General features: G+C 37.3%; 5 protein-coding genes and 1 pseudogene across 11 annotated transcripts; 2 read left to right on the top strand and 4 right to left on the bottom strand.

The window, feature by feature from the left end:
- Window positions 1–209: 209 nt before the first annotated feature.
- On the bottom strand, window positions 210–3,013 carry LOC132310469 (cytochrome P450 716B1-like). Its single transcript, XM_059808639.1, has 4 exons — window positions 2,141–3,013; window positions 1,307–1,748; window positions 932–1,119; window positions 210–832 (listed from the first exon to the last, which is right to left on the bottom strand). Exons 1-4 carry the CDS (start codon window positions 2,630–2,632, stop codon window positions 527–529), a joined length of 1,428 nt encoding a protein of 475 aa, XP_059664622.1. The 5' UTR covers window positions 2,633–3,013; the 3' UTR covers window positions 210–526.
- A 656-nt stretch (window positions 3,014–3,669) lies between these two features.
- LOC132309935 (cytochrome P450 716B1-like) lies at window positions 3,670–6,725 on the bottom strand (annotated as a pseudogene).
- Window positions 6,726–7,966: 1,241 nt separating this feature from the next.
- LOC132308432 (protein FATTY ACID EXPORT 5-like) lies at window positions 7,967–10,608 on the bottom strand. Its single transcript, XM_059806516.1, has 3 exons — window positions 10,356–10,608; window positions 9,431–9,518; window positions 7,967–8,392 (listed from the first exon to the last, which is right to left on the bottom strand). The coding sequence occupies exons 1-3, from the start codon at window positions 10,552–10,554 to the stop codon at window positions 8,320–8,322; spliced, it is 360 nt and encodes a 119-aa protein (XP_059662499.1). The 5' UTR covers window positions 10,555–10,608; the 3' UTR covers window positions 7,967–8,319.
- A 110-nt stretch (window positions 10,609–10,718) lies between these two features.
- LOC132308431 (uncharacterized) lies at window positions 10,719–12,391 on the top strand. The gene has a single exon (XM_059806515.1). It carries the CDS (start codon window positions 10,771–10,773, stop codon window positions 12,259–12,261), a length of 1,491 nt encoding a protein of 496 aa, XP_059662498.1. The 5' UTR covers window positions 10,719–10,770; the 3' UTR covers window positions 12,262–12,391.
- A 1,669-nt stretch (window positions 12,392–14,060) lies between these two features.
- Window positions 14,061–19,104, top strand: LOC132308430 (polyadenylate-binding protein RBP45-like). Of its 4 annotated transcripts, none has more exons than XM_059806511.1 (7): window positions 14,062–14,531; window positions 15,083–15,557; window positions 17,604–17,659; window positions 17,736–17,866; window positions 17,974–18,070; window positions 18,153–18,302; window positions 18,811–19,104. In XM_059806511.1, exons 1-7 carry the CDS (start codon window positions 14,196–14,198, stop codon window positions 18,811–18,813), a joined length of 1,248 nt encoding a protein of 415 aa, XP_059662494.1. In that variant the 5' UTR covers window positions 14,062–14,195; the 3' UTR covers window positions 18,814–19,104. The 4 variants fall into 4 exon arrangements, with proteins under 4 accessions (XP_059662495.1, XP_059662496.1, XP_059662494.1 ...); XM_059806510.1 differs by having other exon boundaries at window positions 15,080–15,557; XM_059806512.1 differs by lacking the exons at window positions 17,974–18,070; window positions 18,153–18,302; window positions 18,811–19,104 and having other exon boundaries at window positions 14,061–14,531; window positions 17,736–17,870.
- A 1,017-nt stretch (window positions 19,105–20,121) lies between these two features.
- On the bottom strand, window positions 20,122–24,651 carry LOC132308428 (protein METABOLIC NETWORK MODULATOR 1). Of its 4 annotated transcripts, none has more exons than XM_059806509.1 (3): window positions 24,378–24,651; window positions 20,675–21,863; window positions 20,122–20,572 (listed from the first exon to the last, which is right to left on the bottom strand). In XM_059806509.1, the coding sequence occupies exons 2-3, from the start codon at window positions 21,800–21,802 to the stop codon at window positions 20,420–20,422; spliced, it is 1,281 nt and encodes a 426-aa protein (XP_059662492.1). In that variant the 5' UTR covers window positions 21,803–21,863; window positions 24,378–24,651; the 3' UTR covers window positions 20,122–20,419. The 4 variants fall into 4 exon arrangements, with proteins under 4 accessions (XP_059662492.1, XP_059662489.1, XP_059662490.1 ...); XM_059806506.1 differs by having other exon boundaries at window positions 20,122–20,581; window positions 24,378–24,648; XM_059806507.1 differs by lacking the exon at window positions 24,378–24,651 and adding an exon at window positions 24,211–24,335 and having other exon boundaries at window positions 20,122–20,581.
- Window positions 24,652–24,689: the final 38 nt, after the last annotated feature.

Below are 24,689 nucleotides of genomic sequence, written 5' to 3'. Positions count from 1 at the left end.
CTTAAGTTGGTAGACATGCAGTCACATGCAGTCCCTCCATCTAAATGCACTAGGCAATGTGGGAAATTTCCCTATTTTACAAGCAGTCGCTTCTCATTCATCATTCCAGGCTTCTGGCAAATCTGAAAGAAAATTAATTATATGCCTTCCAATATATTATTGTATAATAGCTATAAATGGAATATTTGGACATTGAAAATTTGGGCAAATTATACAAAACTCTCCTGAATTATTTTCTTAAAAACCAGGAATGAGGAAAAAGAAAGAAAAGAGTAGATGAAATGTGTGAAATGTCAAGAACAACCTCCCCTAAACTGATTTTCAACACACTCGTCTCCGACCACAAAAACAATTTCATGAGCTTGTTCGAAACCACATATAACAGAACTGGAATGCGGAAGAACTTATGTTGCTTCTCTCTCTTTTTATTAGTCTTTTTTTTTTTTTTTTTTAGCTCATACACAGTTTATAATCCACAACATTCTTCAGTCATTTCTTCTGAGTAGCTCTCACAATTTGATCCATGTCACAGTAGTTTCTTTGACATAATTTTGATTGGAAGTCCTTGAGTAGGTACCGGCGTTGGATCCCTACTGAAGAAATTGTCATTGCAGCATAGCTTCCACGAGAATCGGGTGACCAGATAATGGATTGTGACTAGAGTCTCAATCCTTGCAAATTCGTATCCTGGACAAATACGAGGACCCCCTCCAAATGCAACAAAGCAGTAAGGAGGAATGGATGCTTGGTTCTCAAATCGTGCTGGCTTGAACTTTGTTGGTTCTTGAAATATGCTAGTGTCCATGTGAGTCATGTTTGCAGCCCAAAATACCTGGTCATCAATTGGGAAGGGTATCAATTCTATGTTGAAGATGAGTGACTGATCATCAATTAATAAAATAGATTACTAGGTGTAAGATGGGATTCTTACTTGCCATCCTTTAGGAATGAGGTAGCCACCATACTCAATGTCTTTCAGTGTCTTCCTGAAGCCTCCAAAGATGGGAGGAAACATTCTCATGGTCTCCATTGCTACTCTCCATGAGTACTTCATCTTGGAAAGGTCTTCCCATGTTAATAACTCCCCTGGAGACTTGCTTTTTGCTATCTCTTCTTGTTCTTCAATCCAAAATGAACACAACATTGTAGAGAATCGTCATTCCTCTCCACAAAACTACGGAGTATCATGAAATTGGACTATTTGCAGCAGAATATGAACTATCAAAATATGTTGTATTTCAATGAATTCAATGTCATTGCCATATGTCAGACAATATTTTGAATTTTTAAGGGAAGAATATCATACCTTGTAGAACAGCTGCATATACAGTTGAATTGTTAGCTAGAATTTGCACAAAGAAAGTAATCACGATAGATGAAGTGTCATGCCCAGCAACCATGACAAGCATGATATTGTGCACAATCTCATTTTCAGACATTACTTCTTTGTTATCTTCCTTGCGGAGGCTGAGCAAGCAAGTGATGAGATCTTGGTTGGATGAAGTGCCCTTCTGCTCAAGTTCAACCCTTTTATCGCGTATAAGGGCTGTCACCATCTTTTGAACCTTTGCACTCGCCTGGAGGCTGCGGTTATAGCGTGTGAAGGGCAAGTTAACCGGGATTGACCACATTCCTTCTATCATCTCTTGGAAGTATTCAACGAATTGATCTCTCCGTGCTCCATGTTCCAGCCCAAACAGAAGAGAGCAAATTAAGTTGAATGTAAGTGTCTTCATCAGGGGCAGCACCTGCCAGAAAAACCAACTTCTTTTTTAACCCCAAGTTGATTTGTGCATTATTTCTGTTGGAAATTGAATATTTCACATTATAAACCAACTCATGAATATTGTTTACAGGGGTTTTCCATCAGTTTTAAAAGGCCTGAGTATGAGAGAGAAGACACATAAACAAAGATATTGAGCTCATATATGACTTCAAATGTTATGTTTTGGAAGTTCAACGATAACTTCTTAGACTGTTATTTGAGGGCAAATTACTGGGAAAAAAAAGGTTTTTTTTTTAGACTGGGCATTTTCATTTTCGTGAATATAGTTCATAGAATTATATGATATAATTAATTTGTTCATCAAGTAAATATAATGTAACACTAATAATTTGATCGCAGTTTCATTCAACATACCTTGACCTCTTGCTTGCCTTCCCAATGCATCTGAAGGTGTTTCCCGATTTCTTCATCCATCTTCCCAACATATTGCTTTAGACATTCTGGCTTTAAGAATGATACAATAGCGCTTCTAACGCGTTTATGATCTTCACCGCTGAGTTCCAACAGATTTCTTTCGCCCAATATCATCTTAACTGAATGTACCTGTTGGTTACCGATTGTGCTGCTAGTGAATAAAAACTTGTTTGCAGCTTGACCATAGATAAAAACTGTAGGTTTGCCAAAGAGGCTTAGCTTTGAAATTGGACCATACTTTCTTACTCTTTCTTCAAGCCATCTTTCAGCAGTATTGGCTCTCATTGCCCGGAGAAGGCAAAGGCTTTGACCTATGAGGGGAAATCCTAATGATCCTGGTGGGAGCCTCTGTGATGATCTTCTCCTCTTGACTAGGAGAAAGAAGACACAGAGAAGGAATAGAAGAAGGGTGAAAATAGTACTCATGGTCATGGTTGAGATTCTTGAGAGAGGGAGGACGGGAGGGATGTTGTTGATGAACCTGCAACATTTGAGTAATATAAATGAAATTTTGGAGTAGAAAAATGAGTCATCACTTGTCCGTTTCTGGGTGGGAATCTTTCTTAACTTACACAAAAGTATTCCATTTTGACCAGGATTGGTTTTTTCTTTTTCTTTTTTTTATTATGAAAATCCATGAGCTCTCTAAGTTTTCAAATAATTAATCTATACAGCTGGATTGAGTGGCAGGTTGAATTACAAACAAGGAAATCCCAACTTTTGCTTTAGAAAATTTAATAGGCAAGAATTTACATTTTTCGATCATAGGATATTTGGGAAACAAAAAGATGGATTTTGATTATTAACTTTAGATTCAGCTGACAGAGGTGCAAGATCAACACCATGAAAGAATCAAGAAACTATATCAGACAGCACAATGACTTATTTCAACTCAACACCCATATAAAAGCTTTATGCAAGGGATTCTTTTAGCCATCATTGAATGAGTTTGACAGATTGCTGAAATAGAGAGGAATGAGAGAAATATATATATATATATATATATATATAGAGAGAGAGAGAGAGAGTCATACCTGATCAGAGATTGCCGAAATAGAGAACCGGAAGTTCAGCTGGAGGCTGGAGGTTGATCATGATGAGAAAAAGGATGGATTTGTGAAATAACACCTAACGAGGCGTTATGTCAAAGCTGCGGTTTTGAGTTGATAAATTCACCGGTGGATTTGCGGCATTTGCCCGGATTTAAAATCTGTATGCCAAAAAATATCCAAATGAGTTAGAAGGCTTTGGTCCAAGATTTCAAATCCACTGTATCCAAATCCTTAAAGCCAAACTTACCCTAAGTCATAAATCCAATGTAACTTCTATACTATTAATCCCCAGAGATCAATTTTCTGTGCCATCACATACCAAGGAAGAAATTGTGTCATCCCAGAGACGAAAGGATATCTAAATTAAAAAAGAAAAATGAAGGAAAGGATATGAATAATTTGATTGTTCTGATATACAAAATCCAACGGGTTAAGGTATCGAACAAATATAAGATATTGAACAGACAATGAACTCCACTGCAAAAATAGGAACCATAAATGACACAAATGGTGCGTTACTATAGAAGCATTATACATGAATTTGGATATTTTTTCTCTATATGTTGTGGAAGCAAAGGTGTTAATGCAACTCAATAATCTAGATTGATAAATATCTAACATACAAAGAGCACATCCCACAAAAAAAAAATAAAAAAATCAGAAGAACATGAAGAAAGTATTCTTAGTCTTCCAGTTACCTGACCCCAGCAACAATACCAGCTGCCATTATCTTAGAGGTTTGAGTATAGCGTTATCCCATGAACCACGTGAGTGAGGCAGCACAAGCTGCTTGAAGGCACATAGCTCAGTCAAAATAACAGTTTGAGCATACGGAAAATGAGGATTATGATGGACACAGAACTAAGAAGAACGAATATTCACGTGTCTTTACTGGATAGCTTTATAATAATGTTCAAATGAAAAAAAAAAAAAAAATTGCTGACATTAACACAGTTTTCAATATGCTTCTCATTTTGTCTCAGTTTGAGATGATGATAAAATTCATATCTACTGTAGTCACAGAAGACAGGTCACTGCTAAACATCAACTTTTGGTAACATAAGGATCATTACTCTTGCCTCCTTAACTTACTGGGAACGAGATACCTGACATTACAAAAACAAGATGCAAACTACGCCCTGTATCATGCAGAGTCTTCATCTTATCAATCAACCAGATGAGCTCGTCAAGAACCAAGCACTTGAGCTCTCACAATTTGATTGATGTCACAGTTGTTTCTTTTGTCACAATTAGGATTGGAAGTCCTCGAGTAGGTATTGGCATTGGATCCCTACTGAAGAAATTGTCATTGCAGCATAACTTCCACGTGAATCCAGTGACCAAATAATGGATTGCGACTAGAGTCTCAATCCTTGCAAATTCGTATCCTGGACATATACGAGGACCCCCTCCAAATGCAACAAAGCAGTAAGGAGGAATGGATGCTTGGTTCTCAAATCGTGCTGGCTCGAACTTTGTTGGTTCTTGAAATATGCTACTGTCCATGTGAGTCATGTTCGCAACCCAGAATACCTGATCATCAATAAGATGGGAACCAATTCTATGTTATGAGCTACTGATCACCATTTAGAAAATAGACTACAGGTGTAAGATGGGATTCTTACTTGCCATCCTTAAGGAATGAGGTAGCCATCATATTCAATGTCTTTCAGTGTCTTCCTGAAGCCTCCAAAGATAGGAGGAAAAATTCTCATAGTCTCCATGGCTACTCTCCATGTGTACTTCATCTTGGCAAGGTCTTCCCATGTAAGTAACTCCCCTGGGGACTTGCTTTTTGCTATCGCTTCTTGTTCTGCAATCCAAAATGAACACAACATTGTAGAGAATCATCCCATCTCCACAAAACTATCAAGAAGTTGGACCATTTGCAGCAGAATATGTTGTATTGCATTTATTTCAATAAATTCAATGCCATTGCCATATGTTGTTCAAGGACTTGCTGAACGACATTTAGAGAATCAGAAGTAGGCTCCAGAAAATTTGACAAGGAAGCTGCTTAGATTTCAGATAATTAGACAATATTTTTTTTAACAAAATATCTTATCTGGTTTTTGTTTGGTTTTTGTTTTTTAAGGGAAGAATATCATACCTTGTAGAACAGCTGCATATACAGTTGGATCATTAGCTAGAAGTTGCACGAGGAAAGTAATCACAACAGATGAAGTGTCATGCCCGGCAACCATGACAAGCATGACATTGTGCACAATCTCATTTTCAGACATTACTTCTTCATTATCTTCCCCGCGGAGGCTGAGCAAGCAAGTGATGAGATCTTGGTTGGACGAAGCACCCTTCTGCTCAAGTTCAACCCTCTTATCGCGTATAAGGTCTTTCACCATCTTTTGGACCTTTGCACTCGCCTGAAGGCTGCGGTTGTAGCGTGTGAAGGGCAAGTTAACTGGGATTGACCACATTCCCTCTGTCATCTCTTGGAAGTATTCAACGAGTTGATCTCTCTCTGCTCCATGTTTCAGCCCAAATAGAAGAGAGCAAATTAAGTTGAATGTAAGTGTCTTCATCAGTGGCAGCACCTACCAGAAATACCAACAACTTTTTTAACCCCTAGCTGATTTGTGCATTATTTCAGTTGGAAATTGAATATTTCACTTCATAAATCAACTCATGAATATAATTTACAGAGGTTTTCCATCAGTTTTAAAAGGACTGAGTATGAGAGGCAAGACACACAAGCAAAGGCAGTTGTATAAAATGTTTTGGAAGTTCAAATATATCTTCTTAGACAGTTGAGGGAAAATTACCAGTAAAAAGGCAGTTGTTTAGGTTCTCATCCATATAATCTAATGGACATTTTCATTTTCGTTATTATAGTTAACAGAATTATATGATATAATTACTTCATTCATCAAGTAAGTATAGAGAATGCAACTGTAATAATAGATTATTATATATTGTATAATTTAATTGGGTAAAACTTGCAGGTTTATTCAACATACCTTGACCTCTTGCTTGCCTTTCCAATGCATCTCAAGGTGCTTCCTTATTTCTGCATCCATCTTCCCAACATACTGCTTTAGACATTCTGGCTTCAAGAACGATACAAGAGCGCCTCTAACGCGTTTATGATCTTCACCACTGAGTTCCAACAGATTTCTATTGCCCAGTATCATCTTAACTGAATGTGTCTGTTGGTTGCCGATTATGCTGCTATCACTAGTGAATACGAACTTGTTTGCAGCCTGACCATAGATAAAAACTGTAGGTTTGCCAAAGAGGCTTAGCTTTGAAATTGGACCATACTTTCTTACTCTTTCTTCAAGCCATCTTTCAGCAGTATTGGCTCTCATTGCCCGGAGAAGGCTGAGGCTTTGGCCTATGAGGGGTACTCCTAATGACCCTGGTGGGAGCCTCTGTGATGATGTTCTCCTCTTGACTAGAAGAAAGAAGACAGAGAGAAGGAATAGGAGAAGGGTGAAAATAGTACTAATGGTCATGATTGAGATTCTTGAGAGAGAGAGAGAGAGAGAGAAAGAGAGAGGGAGGGAGGGGTGCTGAGATGAACCTGCAACAGTTGAGTAATTTAAATGAAACTTTGGAGTACAAAAATGAGTTTCACCTGTTGGTTTCTGGGTGGAATCTTTCCCACGTATTAGATAAATTACACAAAAGTATTCCATTTGATCGGGATTAGTTTTATCTTTTTCCAAAAATCCACCTATATAAGTTTCCAAATAATTATCTATTCAGCTAGCTTGGGTGACAGGTTCTTTGTTTTGTAGCGTATTAGATCATCAATAGAGCCAAATCAATGGTCACATTCTTTTGAGCATTGAAAACTCTGATTCCTAGACAAAAGAAAACAAGATCTATTATAGGAATGACACGAGCTCATGCTGATATTACATTGAAACACAATCATCCCATAGGGGTTGGTTAAAACCATTTTATGTTGGATCCACAAATTTAGTATTTCCAGATCAAAATTTTACTGCATCTGAAACCTGTTATGTTTTTACTTGCACCTCAGAATTTAGTGAACTTGCAACATTTCAACATGCTACTATAAAATGGTTTTATCCACTGTAAGTCTGAGATTTGGGTTTATGTTTTCAATTCTTTCTCTAGAGAGAGAACAAATGGAATCACTCCTCCAAAGAATTGAATCATTTTTTTATCATGAGGGCTGTCCCACCGTGAGCTCGAGTCTTCAGCCACTTGATTGAGAGTGTGTCCTCCCGCATTCTCCACCAAAAGTTGGGGCACAAGCTCACGTGAGAGTGCCCTTGCGATAGCATTTTTTCTATTTATGTTTTAGGGTACTAAACTTTGAAAACAAGCGGTTCTGAAGATAATTAGTCATCCTTAGTTTCTGAGACATGTCTTGGTTTTTCAGTATCTGTTGCATAATATAACTTAATAGAAACTTGTGAACAAGCATTTTGATATGGATACAACCAAAAACTGGAGATGTAAATGACAAATAGATACTTATAGGAAGACTATACCAAAATTAGGCAACTTAAGCAGGACTAGAGGGTGCAGATGTAGAAATTTTTAGATTACCTGCTACTGCATCGAGTTTGTTGGCACAGATTTTACAGTTAGGAACAAATTTCAAATTCAGCCAAAAGGAAAGTTAAAGCATCAATGAGATGCCACTTGTGTACAAACTCCATCAATGTTGAAAAAAATATGAAATAAGATGCAAGTATTTGAAGCCAAGAAAGTGGTCAAATATGAAATGTTGGTATCATTTGTTCTTCTTCTTTCTTTTTTTTTTCTTATTCTGATAACAGTGACACGTGGATTTGCAAAAGTGTAATCTCTTTTTTCTTTTCAATTACTTCAGAAAACTCTACAATTGATACAATAAAAATACGGAGAAGCATTAGGAAAACAAGAGCTCGGTTAGAAACAAGGTCCCTTTTCTTTAAAAAAGTACTATCTTTTTTTAACCGATACACAACCTATCCAGTACATAGCAACAACATACTGAGTGAGAATGTAAAAAGATCCAAAAAAAGCATCGGAATTGTGATGTCTGTATATATAGTATGGAAAGAGTATTAGGCCAAATTTGTCAGTGCATCACTCAGTCTTAGGTGGGATATAGTTTCCGCCCATGGCAATCTTGTACAGATAAAATCCAGTCATCAGACCACTGCAAAAACAAGAAAATGATGTCGAAGAAGTTGAAAAGCTCTACCAAGTACCAGTTGAATTACAAAGAAGGAAATCCCAACCATGTCTTTGGAAAGGTTAACAGACAAGTATTTCCAATTTTTCATAGTAAGAATATAGAATGTGTAGGAAACAAAAAAATGTACTTGAAAAATAACTTTAGATTCAGCTGGCAGTGGATCAAGACCATGAAAGAATCAAGAAACTATATAATCAGCATGATGACTGAATTCAATTCAACATCCATATAAGAGCTTTATGCAAGGGATTTCTTTTAGCTAGAGATTGCAGAAATTGGGAGGAATGAGGTAAATGTATAGAGAGAGAATCATACCAGATGAGAGATTGCAGAAATAGAGGACTGGAAGTTGAGCTGAAGGCTGGAGGTTGATCATGATGAGAGAAGGATGGATTATTGAAATAACATCTAATGCTAGGTTATTTCAAATATGCGTTTTTATGTTAATAAATTCACTCGTGTTTTTGCCTGGATTTAAAATTTGTAAGCCAAAAAATATCCAAAAAAAGTTACCAGACTTTGGGTCCAGATTCAGATACACTCTATCCAAACACTAAAATCAAATGTTCTCTAAGGTCATAAATCAAATTTAACTTCTATATTCTCAACCCCAAGAGATCAATTTTTTGTGCCATCACATACCAAGAAAAAAATTGTGTTGTCCCATAAAATAAAGGATATCTAATGAAAAAGAAGAAAGAAAGAAAAATGATGGTTCTGATTTGCTAAATCCAAGGGGTAAGGAATGGAACAATATAAGATATCAAACAGACAAATGAAACTCCACAGCAAAAGAAGGAACCATAAGTGACACAAAAGGTGCATTGCTTCAGAAGCACAATACATGAATTTGGATAATTTTGTTCCATACATGTGGAAGCAAAGGTGTTTATGCAATACAATACTTTCGATTGATACAAATCTAATATAAAGAGCACAGCCCACCAAAAACATAAAATAATAATAATAATATAAATAATTAATAAATAAACCAGTTACCTGATACCGGCAACAATACCAGCTGGCATTATCTTAGAGGTTTGAGCATAGCGTTGACCCATGACCCATGTAAGTGAGACAGCACAAGCTGTTTGAAGGCACATAGATCAGTCAAAATAACAGTTTGATCATATGGAAAAATGAAGATTATAATGAACACAGAACTAAAAAGAATGAATATTCAGGTTTTTTTACTGGATAGTTTTATAACAAGGTTGACATATACCTAACCTACTTATCAAATGGGGAAAGGAAAAAAAAAAAAAATGCTTACATTAACACAGTCTTGGATATGGTTCTCATTTTAAGTTTCACATTTCAAGATTGAGATGGGTATGATTAATCCATAATTACTTTGGTACCATAAGGATCATTACTCTTCCCTTCTTAACTTGCTCGGAACAATATATTTGACAATACAAAAACAAGATGTAAACTATGCCCTTTATCCTGCAGAGTCTTCAGCTTAGTAATCAACTGGATGAGTTTGCCAAGAACCTAGCACTTTAGACCTTGTGCTGAGCCTTGGAGTTCTTTTATAAACCACAAACAAGCATAACAGAACCTTTACTCCACTCACTAGCTTCTATAGCCCAAATAAAGACTCAGGTTAAGTCCGAAAAATCAACGAATTCCAATAGTAACTCTATCATGAGGCCTCTTACTGGATTGACTGAAAATCCTAAAACTCAAATTATGCGATTAAGTCTGCAAAAGATCAACTAAATTTGATAGGAAAATGATAAGTAGTCTGAAAGTGAGACTCATCCAAATATTTTATATGAGTGAAAGTGGGGGACTACGTCATCCCCACTTACGTAAATACAGTCAAATGTCTCGAAATTGCCGACTTTATATACTTAATTCAACGTAAAGGGTTACAAATTTATAATTCAATGTGTGTGTGCATCTAAATAGGCCATACCCGTCTCAAGAATCAAGGCGATGCAAGAGTTCTTTTGCTTATGAAAGGCTTTGAGACTCAGATAAGCAGCTAGGATGAGCAATAATCCAGTGCCCAGACCTCCAGCCAATGAAGCTGTGCTCCCCTTCTTGGCATACCCAATGATCCCACCACAAACCAGAACCAACCCATACGGGATTGTAAAGCAAAAATCATGCATTTTGATGATCTGGGTCTTACACAATATACTCAATTTTTGGAGGATTTAAGCTTGAGAATTTCAGATCAATACAGAAAAATTTGAGGGTTTTTGTGCATCTTTTTGGTGCGTGACGGTTTCAACTGTAAAAAGGGTGGTGTTGTAATTTCAGGTTTGATCCAAGGCCAACTTTTATACTTATCCTGTTGTTTATGATCAACAGAGTTTGGTTTTTTAATGGGAAGTTTGAACATCAAAGATTTTGACTCCGATTTCAAAATAGTGAAACCATTTTACGTTCAATTCGATTCACGGGTCAAGATGCTGGTTCATTTTCGGATCCGAATCCGAACAGTGGCTGTAAACAATCCGTTTTGTTCCATTCTCAGCCCTCTGCGCAACCAAGACCCCCAAATCTGTCAAACCCTAGAAATGGGGACTCAGGCCGTTTCCAAGAGACCCATGTGCCCATCGTGTTCGAAACCGGCTAGTCTTTGCCTCTGCACTCGGCTCAAAACCCCATGTCTCGAGAATTCAGTGAGGGTTACAATTCTCCAACACAGTCTAGAGAAAAAGCACCCGCTCAATTCTGCAAGAATCGCAACACTAGGGCTCAAGAATCTCGATTTGGTATCGGTCTCGGACGTTCATTTCGAAGCCCGGTTCCTCATTCGCCTGCTCGAACCAGAATGTGAATTGGGTTCGGTTAGTTCGGAAATTGAGAGAACAGATGCTTGTGCAGTTCAGAATCACAAGAGCTTTGATCAAGCTGATGGGTCCAATTCAGAATGCGAAACTATGGTGAATTCAGAACTTGGGCCATTTTCGGACTCTGTAAGTGAGAAAAACACAAACTTTATTGACAACAATGGAGAATGTAGTTTGAGGAGTGATTTGGGTAGTGAGAGAATCGGTCAAGGTCGCTGGGATGGTACAGATTTTGAGCAAAATTCGGATTGGCTGATGAATAATCACACAACTCCAGAGGCAAAACATGAATTAGCTGTCAAGAAAAGTTTTGGTGATATGGTGGAGTGTATGTTATATAGTGACCAAGTTGAAGTTGTTGCTCATGAGAACAAGCCTTTGCAACCATGTTTTGACCCAATTGGAGCAGTCTCAAAAGACATTGATGAACCTGCAATCACTTGTACCGTTGCCAAATATGGTGCCACCAGCTCTTTTACCCATCGATGGTTGCAGATATCCTCTCAGCAAAAACCTAATTTTGATCAGTTTTTGGCCTCTCCTGTAGCGCTTGATGCTTTAGCAAAAGGGTTTGTTGTAACAAAGTTGCAGAGAAAGCAATTGAAGGAGAGTAGTGACTGGGAAGAGTGTGAAGAGTTTGAAATAACAGTTCTTCCTGGATCAGTGCTTCTCTTCCCAAGTGAAAAAGCATTTGGCATTGAGGCTCTAGATTTCGAGGTAAAGAACTTGATTGTATTGGATGGAACATGGGCGAAAGCGACGAGAATGTACAATGAGAACCCTTGGTTGAAGCTCTTGCCACATTTGAAGTTGGATGTAGAGAAAATGAGCTTGTACAGTGAAGTGAGACAACAGCCTCGTGCCGGGTATTTGTCCACCATTGAGAGTACTGTATATGCACTGAAGGCTGTGGGGGACAATCCTGAGGGCTTGGATAATCTCTTGGATGTGTTTGAGTCCATGGTTGGAGATCAAAGGCGATGCAAAGATGAACGGTTGAGCAAAGTCTCTCAAGTGTGAGCCTTCTTCGCTAATAACCTGAGTTCATCAGCACCTTTAATAGCATAGAAGTAACTTTAACAGCATGTTGTAACTTTATAAATATATGTTATAACTGATGCTATAAACTTTGGATTTTTATTATGATCTACTTTGTGGGTTTCTATTATTCCATCAGTACCAGATTTGAAGATAATGCTTCCTGCTTAGGATAAAACCAAAACCAAAACATAGATTGAATTAGTACATGAAAGATATGATAGCATGTGTTCTGAAGATATTCAATTGAAAAGTTTGGGAGTAAAATTCAATGAGAGAGAGAGAGAGAGAGATCTAATGTCTCCTGGAAGATTAGGCCTTCAATTGGCCTAATCTCATATCGTTTGTGAGAGGGAGACACAGCTTGCCTTTACATCTTTCTATGTTGCATCAGTGAAGGAGCTCATCTAATTTCCCTTTCAAATTGTAAGAGAGACAAAAATTAGGTTTTATTATTATTATTATTATTATTATGACAAACAAAAGAGCATAATAGACATTAAATTCAAAATACATGTCACATACATTGCAAATGACAACATGAGAATATATAAGGAGTTTACTGTTAAAAATATAGTTCGAGAGAGTATTTACAAAAATAAAAATAAATAAAAATAAATAAAGTTTAATTTGTTTTAAATATAACTCTAATTTGAATCTAGGGTACAAGTGTGCAACTTGAGCACATTGACAAGTCAACTGGATTTTTACCTCACAATGGATAGAGTATAAGAAATTAGTTGGGGGGTGGGTTTTGTTTAAAAGAGGAAAGGGATTCTAAGGTGGGAGCACTTAAGGTATGGCCCTTTATTATTCGAACAATACAACCACACTTGATTAATTTAGATTAATTAGGTGATATTCAGATTAATCCATATAGTTTGGTTAAGCTTGAGTTAAGTTATAGATGGACATGTGTTATTAATATTTCAAGGAGAAGGGAAATAATAATAATAATAATAATAACTCTAGAAGTTAGGAGATATTCTTTGAATTTGTTGAATTATAATTATATGAAATTTCAATTCTATGCAACGAAGCTAACACATAGAGTGGGAGCGCGAGTGCACAAAGCGATACTCATTTTGAAAAATTACAGAATGTGATTTAGCAACCAAGCATACCCTAGTTGAATTAGGAAGTGATATTAAATTGTTGGATTGAAGTTATGTTTAAGTTATCAATGCTTTTGCCCAAACTCAATGTTAATTGACGTCGGGTTGAATTTCTTTAACCTAATCTCAATCTACAAAATAAATTAAGAGTAATATTTCTAAAAGAACTGTCTCATGAGAAGAGGCATAAACTCTCTTTTTTAAACTTTGAATGGAAGAATGCATTAAATTATGCATGAATTTTACAAATCTCAAAAAATTGTTTCAGTCCAATGATTAAATTAGGAAAAATCATTGCTTTTTTCATGAGAGGCTCTAAGAAAGAGTTTTTAGTGAGGCCAACTAACATTCTTCTTACCCAAACTCATAACGCTGTCGCTGCGGTCGAACCACCTTCCTATCAGGGGTGGGTGCTCAGATACCTAAACTATATTAGGTAGTATTGTATACCCACGTATGCTCACCAATTTTACTTTTTATTTGGATCCGATGCAGGATCCCTTTAACAATTGTCTACTTGTCCGAATCCGTTCAAAAACTGGATTGGGACCATTGGGCTCATACTCAATTCGAGTAGACTCACCCAAATCGCAAATCTGCCCTTCCAATAAAGCCCAGCCCAAATTGATCACAGTCTAGTTATAATCCAACGCCGACTCTCTCTCTCTCTCTCTTATCCCATAAAAAGCCCATACCGCCTCACAAAAATCTCTCTCTATCTTTTAGCGCAACCCTTCTCGTTTTAGGGTTCATATTTTTCTAGGGTTTTTTGAGATCTTCTACCTCTTTGATTATCCGAAGATGATGCAACCAACAGCTGGTGTGGTTCCACCTCCAATGGCTCCGATGCCTGTGGATCAACAACAACATCAGTACCAACAGCCACAGCAGCCTCAGCCGTGGATGATGATGCCACAACATCCTCAACAACCACCACAGCAATATCCCCAACCGGTTTGGGCTCAGCAGCCTCCGCAGGCAGCGATGCCGCCTCAGCAACCTCAGACGCAGCTGTCTCAGCAGTATTCGGCTGCTCAGACAGCTGGCTCCAACGAGATTCGATCGCTTTGGATTGGGGACCTGCTGTACTGGATGGATGAGAACTATCTTTCCACATGTTTCGCTCAAACTGGAGAAGTAACCCGTTTAACTTATATATGTTATTTATGTTCTGACTTTGTTTATATGCTCATTTTTTTGCGTTCTTTGATGATTTCCCCCTGTATTGGTATTGCAATTATATTACCATTCGTGGAGATTATATATCTGTTTTGGTTGCCGGGAAACCCTAGTGATAATATCAAATAATTGTATTTAACAAAAACTACAATTTTTATATAATTAAAGTAAGAGAGATCAAGATCAGTTATTGTAAATTTGGTATTCTTGAACCTAACCGAGGAAGTTATGGCTGATTGATAATCCAAACTAATGGAACACAATTTTACAATCTGTGTGAACAGTACAGGCTGTTTTACTATTTTGTTTATGTTAGTCATCCCAGGAATAAAATTTTTTAATTTGATTTGATATCTGTGTTTACTATATGCGTGAGAGAGCCTGGGTTTCTTTTCCCACCTCTCCCCCTAATTTTTTGTTATTATTTATTTATAAAATAATAATTAAGTTGGTACTTTTTTTTTTGCTTTTTTTTTTTTTTTTTTTTTTTTTTTGTGCTTCATTAGCAGCTTGCTTCAGTCAAAGTTATTCGCAATAAGCAAAGTGGCCAGCCTGAGGGTTATGGCTTCCTTGAATTCAGAACTCGTGCAGCAGCAGAAAACGTTTTACAGACATACAATGGTACAACTATGCCAAATTCTGAACAGAGTTTTAGACTAAACTGGGCTACTCTTGGTGCTGGTGAAAGGCGTGCAGATGACACTCCTGACTACACAATTTTTGTTGGAGATTTGGCTGCTGATGTTACAGATTACATGCTGCAAGAAACATTCAGAGCTCACTATCAATCAGTAAAGGGTGCAAAAGTTGTCACTGATAGAGTCACAGGACGTTCTAAGGGTTATGGATTTGTTAGGTTTGGAGATGAGAATGAACAAATTCGAGCTATGACTGAAATGAATGGAATGGTCTGTTCTACTAGACCTATGCGAATAGGGGCTGCTGCTACTAAGAAACCTATGGTTGGTCAGCATTTTCAGAAAGGTATGTGTTGCGATAATTCATTAAATATTTCTTTAACCTTTATTGTTGCAATGCAAAACAATCTGCCATGGTTAGTATCACTATTCAATTAGATGTTCTTATTCTCAAGCTGCTTCATGCTGGTTGTTATGTATACTCTAATACCATTGCTTGCAATAATTAGTTGTGTGTAATGATACTTTTGATTTGTTATTTTTGTTGGCGGTATAGAACTCGATGTTCTTTCAGTTATGCACTTGAAGATGCCCGGAATTTACAAAGTCATTTCCTTCCAGTACTTACCTTTCTAGACTTGGGCGCATTTAATTATATTAAAACTTGCAAAAACTTATAAAACTCATGTTCTCTCAAAGCAGGACACAGAGTGGCTCTCATTTTGGGGGGCCTGGAACTGATTTCAGCTGAAATGATTCCACTTAATTGCGTGGCCTCATTTTAGGTCAGTTGTTATGTTTATGTCATAAGCTTTTGTCGTTACTTCATTTTCTGTGGCATCTATCATGCTACATTCGCTTGCTTTCCGGTTCCTTATAGTTGAAGTTGCCAGCCAAGTTCAGTTTTTTTGGAAGATTGCATTTCATTTCCCGTTACTTCTTTCTTCTTTTTCGTTTTATGCAAATCCACAAGATTCCTTGTTTTATTTCTTCATGGATCAGTTCCTTTGTACTATATACATATTTTTAGCAACACCCCAAACGCAAGTGTGTTTCAAATTTCCAGCTTTTTATTCCCTTAAAAGGAGGCCTTCTTTTCTGAATGTGTTGACTGAGTGCGTAACAGCAAGACATTACAAATGTCAGTCATTGCTTCAGCTGTTGCTTGTAGCCTTGCAGTTTTCTCTGCCCTTCTTAAAGAAGGTTGAATATATTGCTTATCAACGTTCTTTAAATTTGTTATTTTTCGTTTATCATCTGGTTATATTATCTTATTATCCAGGATGTTTTCCTTTGGGATGAAGGGCTTATAATTATGACATTATGACTACCTAAGCCCATTGTAAGCTTAAACAAATTTCCTATGGATGTAACAATTTCACTTACGAAGTCCATGACCTTGTACTGAAGGCTAAATAATTATCTGAATTTAAGTTATGATACAATGAAGTACGCTTGCTAAACACACGAGAAATAGGTATAAATATGGGATATTGTGTCCTCATGACTGGCTGAACATACACCTAGCTACCATATCCGATATCCATTTTAGGTTAGAATTGTATTTGTAGATTGCATCTCGGCACTTTAAGTTCTACGCGTGTCAATACAAGTTGTAGTATTCAGAATGTAGCTGCTGCATAATTATAATTTTCTTATTTGAGAAATTTGGTGTGTCAAATTCTGAGCATTTTGTTAAATTTGTGTAGTTAATTTAATTCAAAGTTGAATTGGGCAGTGAATGTTAATTTTACAGGAGGCAGACATATTGAATTGGCTGTTTTAAGAAAGTATCAGAGAGACCTGCATATAGTAACTTCTGGATATACAGGATGTTTTTGATTTGTTGAGTATCAATTCTGATGCATTGATTTGCCTTGAAATTTTTTGTTGGTGATTAATCAACTTTCCTCGAGAAGATTTCTTCATTTCCTTTTCTCTGTCTCTTTTGTTTCCTTTCTGGAGTTTACATTGTTGTTGTTACTATATTTATTGCTTTGTTATTTATGCTGTGTTCTGATTATCTGTATGTTCACTAAGTCTGTCAGTATATGTTCATTACCATGGGAAAATACACAGAATTCTGTTGAATGTGTTTTCAAATCGGCTGAAATTTGAGACTAATAATTATATAAATGCTGTCAGAGTCTGTTGCTAATATCTTTATCTTGCTAGAAAATTATCCCAATATGATAGTTTGGTTAGGTAATTGGGCATGTCGCTCCGTTTGGCTAGCTAGTCAGGCATGTTCTTTGTGTTGCTTGTTTCCCCGTAACTGTTCTGATCCAGGATTGTTTCTATGGAACAGTTGGTAACATTATGTACACTAGATAGAACCATTATCTCATCATTGTTTATTCAGTTTCTCTTCACGTATATTTGTCATTTGCAGCTTCCTACCAGAATTCTGAAGGAAACCAGGGCGAGAATGATCCAAACAATACAACAGTGGGTAGATTGTTTTAATGTTGAAAGTATCAGTTGAATAGAATATTGTAGTGACTTTTCACATTCTTGAGTGCAGATATTTGTTGGTGGTTTGGATCCTAATGTTCCGGATGAGCATTTGAAACAAGTGTTTGGCCAATTTGGTGAGCTGGTTCATGTCAAAATACCTGCGGGCAAGCGTTGTGGCTTTGTTCAATTTGTTAACAGGTGAGGAAGTGCATAACTTTCCTTGTAGGTTGTGGGAATTCCTTTTATTTTATTTTATTTTGTACGACTTGCTATATATTCTGTTGCTTGGTTTTATTGTGCTTTAGAGCCTGTGCTGAGCAAGCTTTATCGGTTTTGAATGGTACGCAACTTGGAGGGCAAAATATTAGACTTTCATGGGGGCGTAGTCCTTCAAACAAACAGGTTTTTATGTCTATCACAACAGATTTCAGTGAATTTGTCTTTTGTGCATGTTCTTCTATATCTGACTATTGGACTGGTACAGACTCAGTCGGATCAGACCCAGTGGAATGGTGGGTATTATGGATATGCACAAGGTTACGATGCATATGGTGGATATGCGCCCCCTCCTCAAGACCCTACCATGTACTATGGAGGATATCCTGGCTATACTAATTACCAACAGCCACCGCAGGTAAGAAAAGCTTATGCATTTTTCAGTATTTTATCGCGATGAAATAATAATTTTAGTTGCAAAGAGTGACTATATGCTAGTTATTGTACTTGTCGGATCCAATGGTTATTTCACAAAGGATAATGCATGTACATGAGTTTGCTCAGGAATCAGTCAGTATCTATTCTCATAAACCAGCTTGTCCGAGTTGTAGTGGTTTCCCAAGTCTAATTGGTTGAATGAAAATTGTGATAAGTGACGTTACTTTGATTTAATTATACCAGACTTTAACTGGGTAATTTTCTTCGTCTATATGTGTGGATGATATGTGATACCAGGTGTCTTGACATTGATTTAGGTTTCTCCATATTGTGACCTTATCACATTCTAAGCTATGAGAAAAATGTCGTTGAGTTGTGTCTGAAGTGAATGATTTTGAGGCTGAAACACCAAAATTTGTTAATTCCTGTCTCTATTCATATGTTTCTCCCTATCAATATGGTTGAGTAACGTACTTTCCTATTTACAGTGATTTGTTGCTGTCTGCGAGAAAGTCTGAGAGCTTGTGCATCTGGATTACTCTGATATTGTGCAACTAGGCAGGCAGTTTTGGCGTTCATTGAGCTGGCTGCAATGTGGTGGTTGTTGGCAGTTATGTTACATCAAGGAATATATTTCATGGCTGCATATTACTTCACTTCTATCTCTCTCTCACTATCTCTTTTTTTTTTGGGAAACTTCTGTAGTGTTTGAAGGCTAGGCTCTTTTTTCCTCTGGTTTGTAGTCTTGTGGATCTTGGATTATTATTATTATTATTATTATTATTTAATACTCTTCAGTTAGTAGTACATTTTTTTTCCATGCAGTAGGGGTTGCGGGATGGTTTATTTACTTGTTATATGAGCTAAATAAATAAAAAATGGTTGCAAAAAATAAGTTTGGTACATTCTGAACTAATGGGATTTTCTAGAGAATTGATGGAACTTTTTCCAACCTTTTGATCTCATGTAGTTGGTCCGAACGGAGTAGCTACTAACCCTTAAGCTTGTATAATAATCGGGTTAAGTTGCCAAATGATTTCTTGCCAATTTTCTTTAGGTTAACATCAATTGCAAATTGGGGCTGTTAATTCTTTTTTGTTTGCAAACCGGAGAAAGTGATGGTTCCACTGGAATGTTTTTTTTTAATGTGTGTAGGCTACTATAAGCCTGCTGCAAGGGCCCATTTAAGGCATCAGACTCTTCTGCATTGGCAAAAACTTCATGCGATGTGGTAGTCTTTTTGATGGCTTGGCATGACGTTGAGAAAGTAAGAATAGTAAAAATCTGCATAAAGTATGCAACTTTTCCGTATTTAACCTTCAACATTTTAAACAGTAACACGTTTAATTTATAAATTACCATGCTATACAAACCACTTTTATTCATTTTTCTAATTGGTTTTGTTATATTATTGAAAGAAACACTCTAGGACTTCTACAAACCACTTTTCTTTTCAGCACTCTAGGACTTCAAAGGTGTACCCTTTTTTCATTCAAAGTCGTAAAAGTAGGTACTTGAGTTTTTTCATTCAGTCACAAAAGTGTTTTAAGATTAAATCTTTGAATAAAAATTACTTAATCAGGTATCTTTGAAGTCACTAGAGTGTTTTAATGAATGAAAATGAGAGTTGATTTAATCGAGTTCCCTTTTAAGTTACAAGAACGTTTGATTGACTTTATGAGATCATTGTCACGTAAATCTAGATGTTATGGGAACTACAGATCTGCAATAGTTCATGTGCTAAATTCGTGTCTAATACCCAGCTGAAACTCAGAACAAGTTCCTGATTCACAATGCTCTTCCAGAAAATATACACTTACCGTAAAAATCTCTTCTAATGCCAAACATCCAAAACCACAAAGGAAAGTCCTAATAAGCTCGGATAAATTATAATTAGAGCATACAACAAAGGCAAGTGTTTGGTAAATTTTAACAGAATAAGGATCCCCTTGAGCCTTTCCCTGGATTCAGTTCCCAAACCTTCACAGTTTTTGTCTGACCTAATAGGACTGATCTGGCACAGCTCTGTAGGTAGTATAGTTTGTATAGAAACAATTGTGATGCTATAACATGTTCAAGGCAGGGGATCCAGCAGAATCAGACACTTGATTCCTGATAATGTTTCTTTGACTGGGCGGCTACTTCGTCTCCAAAATCAGTTTCTGGGCTCATTGGTTCCTGAGGCTCAAGGCTAGAAACTGTGGCCTGGTCTTCAACTTGAGACACCGGGTTCCCAGTTGTGATACTTTCCTGCAAAGCCTTGACAAAGCCATTTGATTTCAGCATTCATGTTAAAGTGTCCAAGTGCAAGACAGATTATTTAAGTAAATCCTCTAATCAACTTCATGTTACCTGCAACAGCGCAGTCATTCTGCCAGTTCTGTTCTCCAAAGGTTTAGGAGCAGGAGCAGGTGCAGGTGGGCTACGAACAACAAAATGTATAGTTTGCAGGGGCTCAACTAAGAGAGGCTCATTCATGTTACCAGTGCCTCCTTCGGGGAAAAGACCAGAATCTTTCCCTGAAGATTTACCAGCTGCCATACTGTTCTCAATATGCAATTCTGATGATTGTGAAGAGACTTCAACCCTCCCATGAATTTTGTCCGCCGTTGACAAGCCAGTCAATCTCACCAACTTGGCTTCTTCACCATGCAAGACTTCTGATGCGCCTTGATGAGACGCACCATTTCCATTTTGTACACTTTCTGGTCTTACCTGACGGTTGGTTTGGGTTTGCGTGCATAGCCCTTGACCTGCAACTTTCTGCATCTGCTTGCCTTCTGTCATATGAGTAGCTTGGGATACAACTGGAGGTACGTCGTTGGCAGGTGATGACCCATTTAATAAATCGACTGGATGTAGTTCAACTGGTACCACGGTGCTTCTTAAGCCTACTGGAGGAACATCAGCGTCTGCCACCAGGGGTGCATGTTTTGGTCTTGAAGCCATCAGCTTAGCAGTTTGAGGGGCAAGTTCATGCAGCTGATTTTTATTGGGTGCTCCATTCAGCAGAAGAGCAGTTCCATTTCCAATACGCTGCTTTTTCCTCACTCTGGATCTCGGGTTACGACCATAAGTGTGAGTTTGTTTTTCTGTTGGGAGGTGAATCTCATTTCTTCTGATCATTTGAACATGAGGGGCCACATCGTTTCCTGCTGAAATAGGAGTATAATGTCCTGGCCTGAAAACAATGCCCCTTAGATAGGTACTAGAGTTGCCAATCCTAACAGTGAGCAAATAACCGGCATCAAATACTCCCTCGATAACACCTTTAACTGTCTGGCCCACCGTGCCATCATTTGCATCATCAGTTGAGGTGACTTGACGGGGTTTATTTTCATTCAACCCTTGAAATCTGGGTGGCACATTAGCACTCTCCCCACGATTAAGGCTCTTATCTTTCCTTGGCCGACCCCGTTTTCGCTTCACGGGGATGTTGAGTGGGGCATCAGCATTATTCCCTTCCTTGGCTTGGTTCATTTGCAAGATTTGTCACAAAATCTCTTGCTTTCCTGTGCTATCTTTTATTGTTTATTTTTCCCTGTACATAGAAAGGTGATATTCCTCAAGTCAACGATAGCAAATAGTGCCAAATATCATAGATTCCATTTGAAATCTTAAAATGCAAAGCATTTCACAAGCATTCAGTTTTTGGACATAGGAAATCATAGATTCTCGCCAAACTACTTTGATGCATCTAAGAAAATTTCTGGTTTCAAAAATGCAATTTCAGCCATGAACTACTAATCACTACAAAATATTGCCAATAATAAGATGATGCAATTCAAACTTCTTGTAATTTCTTTGGACATTCTACCACAAGTTTCGACTTTTTCACCCTAGAAAAACTTGTACCTCTAACAATTCACTCAATTCAAAATTGATTTCAGCATATGTGATTATTCTAAAATTATTTCTCCAACTAGCTAAAACAAAAACAAAAAAATGAACCACCAACGCTGACAAACATCTCTCTGTTTTTCCTGCTTACTAAGAACTACTGTGTAAGCAATTCTCATAACTCTTTGGGTATAAACACATTTGTCTATTCTCTATCTCATCTTTCTTTCCATCTATCCAACATCAAATTTGGTATCAGGAACTAAGGCAAGAAGTCCTTACAGAGGTTCGTCAAGAAGAATAGAATGGCCAAATCTGGGTACAACACACAATAGTGAGAAGCAGGATACACATTTGTGCAACATGCACTAGTGCCATAATTCGTGAATGAGGATACATCGAATGTTTACCAAAGAGAGGGTTGCACAGAATGTGAGTTTAGTTGTACATGGTGTGCAGAGGGTGTACATTGGGTAAATATTGACTAAGTCATGCCATAAAGTAGGGTACCCTATGCTTGTCTAAACCAGGTAAGCTAATGATAAAGATACATTGTTGGAATGCAAGTAATGGAAGCGCGTGAACTATCCTCTGCATAAATATTTAGTTATTTATTTTTAAAGCTGGGACGGAGGGTTGAACAGTTATCAGTGACGTGTCACCTTTGCATTCAGCCAGCCAGGCAGGTTTCCATCAAGAGCCATCCGTGCATGTTCAGAACCACGATCTGACTTCGAGATGTTCTTCATAGGGCTGATGGTGTCACCACCTTCTCTGACCTCTATCTTTGAAGGTTGGCACATTCTTAGGGCACTTGCTCCATGTTCTGAGTCGTCTGACTCACTTTCATGCATTCAGGGATGCTAATCCTATTCCAATAACTACTCCGACCAGGGTAGCATGAATGCATGATGGCGCACGTCTTATAAGATTCTTTAGACCAAGCATCATTAAGTTGTGTTTGGTATATTCTTAACATTTAGCCCCTGGCGGAATGCTATGTATGACCCTAATGAAGGACAACATGTCTTCATCTGATGCTTTCCCAAAGCAGCCTATCAAACCGTCTGGAGCACGTGGGGTAGGGTGCAAACAGGAGTATGATACTTTGCCAATCATCCATGTAAAATGTAAGGAAAAAAACAATTGAATGATAGCCATTATTAATATATCCAAGAATTTTCTAAAATCAACTAAATGAAGAGAAATAAAATGCAAAAGATGAAACGAAATTGCACAAAGAGTCTAGCCCAAGTGGTATCTCCTCCTCCTCTCACATGGGAGGTTAAAGGTACTTGCCCTATTGATAATATTGGGTGTACAAGTGTGTGTGTCTTACCTATCTAAAAAGAGGGGGACCTGATAAGTTAATAATATCATAAAATCATGGGGCACTAAATGACTACTAGTATTTAAAAAGCTAACTTAGGCAAGCTTCTTTCATGAAACTCCTAATTCAACACTCAACACATGCCAGACTACAAAAACAACTAGCCCCGATATCACTATGCTAGAAAAACCAAATCAACAGCAGAATGACAAAAACAAAAACAAAACAAAAACAAAAACAAAAACAAAAACAAAAACAAAAACAAAATAAAACAAAAGAAAGTATCTTACCAAAAAAACCAGGCATGTGCAGAAAAAATATACTGAAGAAAGCATAATGATGCATCTCGCTCGTTCCATGTATACATAATCATAGCATTAGATTTAAACTAAGCTTATATGCAGAATATATAAAACATAAATCCAATAGTTTGTTAAATTTATGTTATGGGCCTGTTCTACTTTTCTAGCAAGCTTTGCATAATTGAAAAAATATATATCTATTACACCCAAAAAAGATTTATATATATATATATATATATATATATAATTTCCCTTTTTTAAGAAAAAACTGAACACTATATTACAATATTCCTATAACAACGATTAAAATGGGTAGTGGAAGTACATAAGTGAAACAACAAACAAACAAATCCAAAAATCAATAAGTGAAAAAATTAGACATTGTGCAAAATAAACAGAGATACCAAAAAAAAAACCTTAAATATGCTCTGACGAAAACCCTAAATTTGAACATTAAAACAGCCCGAAAAAATTCTGAGCGATTTGAGTGGGTTCTCTTTACCATTTGCATAACGATTTTATCAAAGAAATCTACAGTGCAATAAGAAGTAGTAAACTTCTAAGGATGGTAAAAAGATCGTACCTTCGAAAATGAAAGAGAAGTGAAAATTGGGATGAAATAACAACCGTAAAACCCTAACCCTAGATTTGTTGCCCGAGGTTTGATATTTTTGGGTAAATCACAGCGCGGAGAGAACGAGGTGGGATGAGGTGACGTGGACCATCATAAATCGTAGTGGGCGGACCAGTGAGACTGGACCAGGTGGGGAGAGAGAGAGAGAGAGTGAAGAGCAATGACACGCGTATATTGACTCCAGAAAGTATATATTGATTTATGCTGTCTTCGGCAGGAAGGAAAGAAGGGTTGTGGATAGAAAATAGGAAAGAATGTTTC

This window comes from Cornus florida, unplaced genomic scaffold (genome assembly GCF_030987335.1).
Source record: "Cornus florida cultivar Cherokee Brave unplaced genomic scaffold, ASM3098733v1 CherokeeBrave_3.0.0_Hap2_Chr05, whole genome shotgun sequence".
In the NCBI taxonomy this organism is placed as follows: Eukaryota; Viridiplantae; Streptophyta; class Magnoliopsida; order Cornales; family Cornaceae; genus Cornus; species Cornus florida.
This window is presented reverse-complemented; position numbering and strand designations above follow the sequence as displayed.